The sequence below is a fragment of the Mesoplodon densirostris genome, chromosome 5 (genome assembly GCF_025265405.1).
Source record: "Mesoplodon densirostris isolate mMesDen1 chromosome 5, mMesDen1 primary haplotype, whole genome shotgun sequence".
NCBI classification, from domain to species: Eukaryota; Metazoa; Chordata; class Mammalia; order Artiodactyla; family Ziphiidae; genus Mesoplodon; species Mesoplodon densirostris.
In genome coordinates this window covers 69,640,013-69,649,696 of record NC_082665.1, presented here as the reverse complement: position 1 = coordinate 69,649,696, position 9,684 = coordinate 69,640,013, and the positions used below count along the sequence as shown (strand labels likewise).

General features: G+C 41.7%; 1 protein-coding gene across 4 annotated transcripts in view; it reads right to left on the bottom strand.

The window, feature by feature from the left end:
• Nucleotides 1-5,043: 5,043 nt before the first annotated feature.
• Nucleotides 5,044-9,684, bottom strand: part of SEC22A (SEC22 homolog A, vesicle trafficking protein) — a 105,343-nt gene continuing 100,702 nt past the window's right edge. For 3 of the 4 annotated variants that reach the window (XM_060099953.1, XM_060099954.1, XM_060099955.1), the window contains exon 7: nucleotides 5,044-5,680. In XM_060099953.1, coding sequence (XP_059955936.1) covers nucleotides 5,480-5,680 — 201 coding nt within the window. In that variant the 3' untranslated portion in view covers nucleotides 5,044-5,479. Of the gene's footprint in view, nucleotides 5,681-8,019; nucleotides 8,075-9,684 lie in introns of all 4 variants that reach the window. The other variant, XM_060099956.1, reaches the window with a different exon arrangement.

Below are 9,684 nucleotides of genomic sequence, written 5' to 3'. Positions count from 1 at the left end.
GTTTTTGGTGTCTGTCCCCAGTGGCTAAGGTTGGTTTAGTGGGTTGTGTAGGCTTCTTGGTGGAGGGGACTAGTGCCTGTGTTCTGGTGGATGAGGCTGGATCTTGTCTTTCTGGTGGGCAGGTCCACGTCTGGTGGTGTGTTTTGGGGTGTCTGCGGACTTTTTATGATTTTAGGCCACCTCTCTGCTAATGGGTGGCGTTGTGTTCCTGTCTTGCTAGTTGTTTGGCATAGGGTGTCCAGCACTGTAGCTTGCTGGTCGTTGAGTGAAGCTGGGTGCTGGTGTTGAGATGGAGATCTCTGGATGATTTTCGCCGTTTGATATTATGTGGAGCTGGGAGGTCTCTTGTGGACCAGTGTCCTGAAGTTGGCTCTCCCACCTCAGAGGCACAGCACTGACTCCTGGCTCCTCAATTTGGGATGATTTGTTGTCTATTCATGTATTCCACAGATGCAGGGTACATCAAGTTGATTGTGGAGCTTTAATCCGCTGCTTCTGAGGCTGCTGGGAGAGTTTTCCCTTTCTCTTCTTTGTTCTCACAGCTCCTGGGTCTCAGCTTTGGATTTGGCCCCGCCTCTGCGTGTAGGTCGCCGGAGGGCATCTGTTCTTCGCTCAGACAGGACAGGGTTAAAGGAGCAGCCTCTTCGGGGGCTCTGGCTCACTCAGGTCGGGCGGGAGGGAGGGGCACGGAGTGCGGGGCGAGCCTGCAGCGGCAGAGGTCGGCGTGAAGTTGCACCAGCCCGAGGCGTGCCGTGCGTTCTCTCAGGGAAGCCGCCCCTGGATCCCGGGACCCTGGCAGTGGCAGGCTGCATAGGCTCCCGGAAGGGCGGTGTGGACAGTGACCTGCACTCGCACACAGGCTTCTTGGCGGCGGCAGCAGCAGCCCCAGCGTCCCACGCCTGTCTCTGGGCTCCGCGCTTTCAGCCGCGACTCGTGCCTGTCTCTGGAGCTCCTTTACGCGGCACTCTTAATCCCCTCTCCTCGCGCACCAGGAAACCAAGAGGGAAGAAAAAGTCTCCTGCCTCTTCGGCAGCTCCAGAGTTTTCCCGGACTCCCTCCCGGCTAGCTGTGGCACATTAGCCCCCTTCAGGCTGAGTTCTCGCCGCCAGCCCCAGTCCTCTCGCTGCGCTCTGACCGAAGCCCGAGCCTCAGCTCCAGCACCGCCCGCCCCGGCGGGGGAGCAGACAAGCCTCTCGGGCTGGTGAGTGCCGCTCGGCACCGCTCCTCTGTGCGGGAATCTCTCCGCTTTGCCCTACCCAGGTATGTGGGGAGTTTCTTGCCTTTGGGGAGGTCTGGGGTCTTCTGCCAGCATTCAGTAGGTGTTCTGTAGGAGTTGTTCCACGTGTAGCTGTATTTCTGGTGTATCTGTGGGGAGGAAGGTGATCTCCGCGTCTTACTCTTCCGCCATCTTACCCGGAAGTCTCTTCCATTAACTTTAGGCTTGGATATTCCTAAAGCCAATTTAAACCAAAAATCAGGTTTGATTTTACCACAGTATTTTTACGTAGAAAGACTCCATTTCCTTAGAGATAATAAAGCAGAAAAATACAAATTGACCACAAAGAATGCAGCCCTGAAGAGTGACCCATAATGTGTGGTAAAGCTAAGTGTTCAATTTGGCCTGAGTGGTGGCTGATTTTGAAATAATTTATTTGTTCTTTTACCACATACACTCTTATAGCTCTAACTTTTAAAGTGAACAGAAAGTCTGTTAAAATAAAAAGTGAAGACACACACACACACACACACACAGACACACACACACACTTTGCTGTGTCTCTTGGAAATCCAACAGCCTGGAGTGGGTCCTTGGGTTACTCAGTAAACCTTTTGGAATAAAGGCCAAGCGACTGCCTTTTTTGTTGGTAGCTAACCCCAGGAGGAAGCCCTTTTGTGGCATGGGGGTTAAAGACTCACCTGACAAAGTGGGTCTCTATGGAGCCTTGACAAATCAGGAATCTAATGAGATTCCAGACATAGCCCAACAGAAATGGAGCTATGTGTTTCTCCAGACTGCATTCCACTATGAAAAAGACCATATTTAATACCAAATAAATGTGCTAACCCAGGGACAGCAGATTCATTTTACGTAAGTTATAAAATTATAAAATTGGGTAAAGGTTTTCCATGTCTCAAGGCATTTGTCTTGAATGGATTTTCAAGGTTTAACAAGGGTACTTGTCTTTAGCTTAGGAGAATTCTCATGGGAACAAAATCCTCTATTAACCACACAATAAAACCCCTTGAAATGAAAGCCTTTGAAAGCTGGTACAAAGTTGAGGATCCAAGGCACAATCGTAATACAGAAATGTGTGTAAAATAATTGAGGATTTTGTTCATTTTAGCATTTCACAGGACCCCCAACAGCAAACATTTTTACCTGAATTCATCATGAAGACGTCTCCTCTAAGAAACATGCTTTGACTTATGGAATATAGATCAAGGATACAGATCATTCCTTCTTCTAGCCTTGACTTCCAAGAAGTTCAAGAATCAAATTTTATACTAACAGCAATTTGTTCACCCTTCCTTCCAGTTTCATTGTTCTTGCTTTTCTCCCCTTAAAGTTCAAATTTTGTTAACATTATAGGGTATGTCTTTTCTGGGTATGCTGCTTCGAATTCTCTGGGGAAAGAGCCCAGGTATAAATACACTGTGAATACAGACCAAAAAAAGCAAGCAACTATTGCACTTACTTTTAGGATATAAAAGGAGTATCTTTGCCCTCATAGCATACCTCAACCAAAAGCAGTATTTCAGAATTACCTTAAGGAAGAAAATATACACCTAGATTTGACAGTAGCAGGCTAAATCTCACTATTTTAAGAAGTCCCCAGTATCTCAACTTTATCAAGGACATATTCCCTGAATATAATCTTAGTTATCTTCATTACTTTCCACTCTAGTGGAAAAACCCTGGGCTAAGAGATTAGAAATTGTGTGTGTTTTGCTCTTGACCCTAGGTAAGTCATTACCATCTGATTACCTTAGTGTCCTCCTTCCTAATAGGAGAGCAAATACTATTCCCCGACACTACAAAACCCATTATGATTAGGTAGGTAAATGCTGACTTGCTCTTAGAAGTAAAATTGCAATATAAACACAACGTATTACCATCATACACATTAGAAACCTAAGTGATTCTCTCTCAAGAGCTTAAAAACTTTACATTCATGGCAAAAATTTATCTTTCCAAATTCATAGTTTCTTTGGCAACAACATGATAGAGGCAGGGAGGTTGTATAAACACTGAGAGATGCAGGCACCAAATAATGAAAGAAAGCATTTCTATACCTAAAACATTATTTATACCTGTTTTCATTTTTTACATTAAAATGTAAACATCCCCTTATCCAAAATAGCTGGTGAAAAGGCAAAAAAACGCAAAAAACAAATTAAGCCTTTAAAGATAGCTGGTGAGTTTTCAAGTGTCCTTGCTCAATGTATCCAAATACCAAATATTATAATTCAATAATAAGGAGAACCAAACTGGTAAAAGAGCTATAAAATATCAATATACAGCAAAATCACAATGAACCAGAATACTCCAATCTCCTGGTTAATCAACTACTTACAAGGAAACTCTTCTTGCTTTAACCATTAGTTTAGAAAAAAAACTTTCTAAATTGAACCACTTTACTTTCCTGGCTCAGTAACTACAAAACGCCAAACATAAATCAATTTTATTTTGATGATATAGGATCATGTGGTACCTTGGGATATCTCTCAGAATATTCATAATTTCTGTGTAGTTTTGTTAGAGGCAGAAAATTGGAGGGAACTTGAGTTTCTTGCATTAAATAAATCCCCGAAATCATTAAGCTTACTGTCTACTTTTGTCTCATTCTCCTGAAAGAAGAGTGTAGCAAAAAGGTTCTAGTTAAGCAAGATTTCTCATTGTAGACATACCTATGTATACTGGTTCTGGAAACAGTGCAGTTCAGTGACTTTATCTCTCTGGACAATTTCTTCTGCAAAATTAATATACCCAGAACATGAATTATATGTAATGGGTCCACTGTTTTTCTGGATATAAAATTTCAGTACCTATGAATTCCTTAATTGGAATCTTTTCTCAAGAAAATCACTCATGAAGATGACTTCGAAACCAGAAGAGCTGTAGATTTTGCTAATGGAAACAAACTATGCTTCCTCTATTATTAATTCAAAGATGCTTAAACAATCTTTATAAAGTTATCAAAAAGCAAGCAAGTTCTCTAAGATAGTAGGTGCTTAACTCCTCAAAGCCATAAAATAATAAGAGGAATAATAAGAAGTGCTGAGAGAAGAGTCACCTGATTCTTTTAGAACAGCTCAGTGTCTCCATAGTGCAGGACGCATGCCACTTGGTGGCATGCAAGATGATTTTAGGTGATACACAACACAGAATTAAATAATGCTGAATCACAGTGAGAATGGCATTCCCTTTATAATTTTCTTTTAAACTTCTGATAATTCCACAGAAAGAGCGAGCCCCATTTTGGTGCTGGGTAACATCTCTCTCACTGCTACAAAGAAAGAACAGGCTTTTTGGATTCAGAGCCTTGGCAGGCATTAGTATCCAGCTAGAATTTAATAACATTTTTGTTTTATTTTTATTTATTTTGTAGTTATCTTTTTTTATGGCAAACTGATGCTGGTTTTCTACTTGGAATAGAGGTTAGTTTCTTTTTAAATATTTTAAAATTTAAAAGATAAATATTAAGTAAATAGTAGCATATGTAATACTCAAGTGATTGAAGTTTGGCAAACAATGGCTATAGCCTAACAAATATTTTAAAAAAGTGATTTCAAAAGAAAGTATAAACATGGCCTAGGAAAGAAACATGTGTCACTGTGTTTTCAATACTTGCGATGCTCCAGGGATGAGCTCACCAGAGCCTTCTCCTACATCGGGTGATTTCCAGAGTTAAGATGCAAGCAAAAATATAAAAGGAAAAAGAACCCGTTCCACACCAATCTGGATTTCACAAACTCATGGTACCATAAATGTGCAAAATCTAATATTTAGTAAGTAATTTGTTTTACACATAAACTTCCCAATTCACTGCAGCATCTTTTTATTTGGTCTACACTAATGCCTCACAAAGGCAAACCCAGGTTGTAGAGCTACTGCTTAGTTCTCAGAGCAAATACCACACATAATTTTTGACTGAACTCTCCAGCCAGGATTCAGGGCTGCTGGCCAAGTCTTCCAACGGCATCTGACTGTTCTTCCACTGCCATGGACCTGCAGAGAGGGTTCCTCATCTTCTTCTGATTGATCATCTCATGGCCAACATTCTGCTGAGAGGAGTTTGTGTAGCAGGTATGGCATGCTCATAGGCATGCCATGCTGACTTAAAACGAAAAGGACAGCTGGAGAGAAAGACAGCAGAGCTTCTCATTTGTGGTGAACAGTTTCTTCATCACAGTGGTAGTTAAGATATGGTCCCTCCTTTTTCCCCTGAAGCCAAGGCAACAAGTCTGAAGGATGGTGTCAGACATCGTAATCAGGAGCCTTGCCCTGGGCTTGCCTCAGCCAAATCTGGAGTGTAACAAATGCTCCCACAGTCACGTGAAAGAAAAGTTGCCAGAGGTTGCGCAGTTCATAGAGATACATGTTGCATAGACAGATTAAGCCAAACGTCAAAAAAGATTTGACATTCCGCCAGCCGGTGTAGTAGACAAATAAATAACACTGTTGAAAATGTAAAAATGAAAGATGATTAGGGTTACAGGAAAAGAAATAGATGCTTCTACTATAAAGCTGTAACAGGTCACAGGGTAAAATGTGAGAGTGGAAAATGGTATTTTTCAACTACGGCTAAGACAGTGTAATATCTTTAATACACTCAGCTATACACTCAATGTATCTTTAATACACTCCCTATTTAAAAGGGAAATAGGTTTAAGAAATAGGTTTGCATAATCTGGAATCAGAGGAAAGGAGCTATAGAGAACATTTTGGAGACAACACAATCTGAATATGAATCCTCTATTAGATAATACTGTATCAATGTTAAATTTCTTGGGTGTGATAAAGGTATCATGGCTATGTAGAACGATGTCTTTGTTCTCAAAAGACACATGTTCAATTTTAGAGGTCAATATTTTAGAGGTGAAATATCTTGATGTTTGTAACTTATTTTAAAAACAACTGTGCAGGAACTTCTGCTTCTGGGATGATGGAGTTGATGCACTTTCCTCTATTCTTCCCACTAAGTACAACTAAAAGCCCTGGACATTATATATCAAGCAAAAGATGACTCTGGATGATGAAGAGAAGAAGGCAGAGAGGCTAAGGACCTTGAGACCCAGGGAATGACACAGTGGTAAATTACCTTTTTTTTTTTTTTTTTTTTTTTGCCTCATATATCCCAAACTTGGAGCTGAAGCAGCTGGCAACTAGAAACACCAATGGATGCACACAAACAAAACAAACAAAAAAACACTCAGTAAAATCTTATTCTCTCTAGCCAAAAGACCATGAGAGGGGCACCTTTCCAAGACAGAGAACTTTTACATAATAACTATTCTACTCCAGCCAAACACCACCAAAAGCAAAACAAAACAAAAGAAAACAAAAAAAAACACAAAAAAACTGTGACCACCCACACCTACCCCATCAAAGCCTATGTGGGGAGCCTATAATGCTCTAAGGAGGTGTTCTAACACTCCAGGGCTTCAGAGAAGGCAAGTGGGAAGCCAGAACTTTGACTCCCACCCTGTGGTGTCAGTGGAGACCAAGTGGGACTCTGGACATTCACCTCCACTTGGCATTAGCAGGGCAATGGATTTCTCATCAGAAACCATAAAGTTCAGGTAAGAGTGGGACAACATTTTTCAAGTGCTGAAAGAAAAGAGTTGTCAATCCAGAATCCTATACTCAACAAAAATATCCTTTAGGAATTAAGGGAAAATAAAGACATTTATATAAAAATAAAGACATGAGAGAAGACTAAGAGAATTTATCACCAACAAATGTACTCTAAAAGAATGGCTAAAGGAAGCTCTCTAGATAGAAAGGAAACAACAGAAGAAGGAACCTTGGAATAATGGATACAAAGTGAACTCAGCAAAAATACAGGTTAATGTAATAGGCTTGCCTTTTTAAGAACTTTCTAAATTATGTTTGATGGTTGAAGTAAAAATTGTAACACTGCCTGATGTGGTTCTCAATATATGTAGAGGAAATATTTAAGACAATTATAGTATAAATAGAGAAGGACAAAGGGACATAAAGGGAGGTACAGTTCCTATGTTTCACCTGAACTGGTAAAATTATAACACCAAAAAACTGATATAAGAAGGTGAAATGCAATACCTAGAGCAATATTTGAAGCTATACAAAGAGACATACTCAAAAACATTACAGATAAGCCAAAATGGAGTTCTAAAAGAATGTTGAAGTGATCCACAGGAAGACAAGAAAAAGAAAAGAGAAAAATGAAAAACAAAAAATAAGATGGCAGACTTAAGCCGTAACATATCAATAATTATACTGAATATAAATGGCTTAAATATAGCAATTAAAACATAGAGATTGGCAGGGTATATTAAAAAACATAAATGAACTCCATATTGTCTACCAGAAAATCAATCCAAATGACATAGGCAAGTTAAAAGTAAAAGGATGGAAAAAGATATAGCATGCAAACATTAATCAAAGGCAAGCAGGAGTAGCTATCTTACTATTAGGTAAATATAAAAATATTTCAGGACTTCCCTGGTGGTCCAGTGGTTAAGACTCTGGGCTTCCACTGCAGGGGGCACGGGTTCTATCCCTGATCAGGGAACTAAGATCCCACGTGCTGCATGGCACCACCAAAAAATAAAAACTTTAAATAAATAAATAAATAAATAAATAAAAATATTTCAGAGAAAGTAAAAAAAACCAGGGACAGAGAGGGATATAATGATAGATGGGAGAGAGACCTTCAAGACAGTGGAAGAGTAAGACGGGGAGATCACCTTCCCCCCCCCACAAATACATCAAAAATACATCTACATGTGGAACAACTCCTACAGAACACTTACTGAACGCTGGAAGAAGACCTCAGACTTCCCAAAAGGCAAGAAACTCCCCACGTACCTGGGTAGGGCAAAAGAAAAAAGAAAAAACAGAGACAAAAAATAGGGACAGAACCTGCACATATGGGAGGGAGCTGTGAAGGAGGAAACGTTTCCACATGCTAGCAAGCCCCTTCACCCCCCAGAGATGGGGGGTGGCGGGGAGGAAGCTTCAGAGCCACAGAGAAGAGCGCAGCAATAGGGGTGCAGAGGGCAAAGCAGAGAGATTCCCGCACAGAGGATGGGCGCCGACCAGCACTCACCAGCCCAAGAGGCTTGTCTGCTCACCCCTTGGGACAGGGAGAAGCTGGGAGCTGAGGCTTGGGCTTCGGAGGTCAGAGCCCAGGGAGAGGACTGGGGTTGGATGCGTGAACACAGCCTGAAGGGGGCTAGTGCGCCACAGCTAGCCAGGAGGGAGTCCAGGAAAATGTCTGGAACTGCATAAGAGTCAAGAGACTACTGTTTCGGGGTGTGCAAGGAGAGGGGAGTCAGAGCACTGCCTAAACGAGATCCAGAGACAGAAGCGAGATGCGGCTATCAGCGCGGACCCCAGAGATGGGCATGAGACACTAAGGCTGCTGCTGCAGCCATCAAGAAACCTATGTGCAAGCACAGGTCACTATCCACACCACCCCTCCCGGGAGCCTGTGCAGCCCACCCCTGCCAGGGTCCCGTGATCCAGGGACAACTTCCCCGGGAGAACACATGGTGCGCCTCAGGCTGTTGCAATGTCATGCTGGCCTCTGCTACCGCAGGCTGGCCCTGCATTCCATACCCCTCCCTCTCCCCAGCCTAAGTGAGCCAGAGCCCCCTAATCAGCTGCTCCATTAACCCTGTCTTGTCTGAGCAAAGAACAGACACCATAAGGTGACCTACATGCAGAGGCAGGGACAAATCCAAAGCTGAACCCCAGGAGATATGCGAACAAAGAAGAGAAAGGGAAATCTCTCCCAGCAGCCTCAGGAGCAGTGGATTAAATTTTCACAATCAACTTGATGCACCCTGCACCTCTGGAATACCTGAATAGACAATGAATCATCACAAAATTGAGGCAGTGGACTTTGGGAGCAACTACAGACTTGGGGTTTGCTTTCTGCATCTATTTTGTTTCTAGTCTTATGTTTATCTTAGTTTAGAATTTAGAGTTTATGATCATTGGTAGATTTCTTTATTGATTTGGTTGCTCTCGTCCTTTTTTTATATATAGATATATACACTTTTTTCCTTTTTCTCTTTTTGTGTGTATGTGTATGCTTCTTTGTGTGATTCTGTCTGTATAGCTTTGCTTTTACCATTTGTCCTAGGGTTCTGTCTGTCGTTTTTTTTTTAATTTTAATATAGTTTTTAGTTCTTGTTATCATTGGTGGCTTTGTTTTTTGGTTTGGTTGCGCTCTTATTTCTTCCTTTTTCTTTTCATTATTTTAACTTCTAAAATTTTCAATAATTTTTTTATTTTAAAAATTTAATTTTTTCCTTTCTTTCTTTTTTCTCCATTTTCTTCTGAGCCATGTGGCTGACAGGGTCTTTGTGCTCTGGCCAGGTGTCAGGACTATGTCTCTTGAGGTGGGAGAGCCAAGTTCAGGACCCTAGTCCACCAGAGACCTCCCGGCTCCACATAATATCAAACGGCGA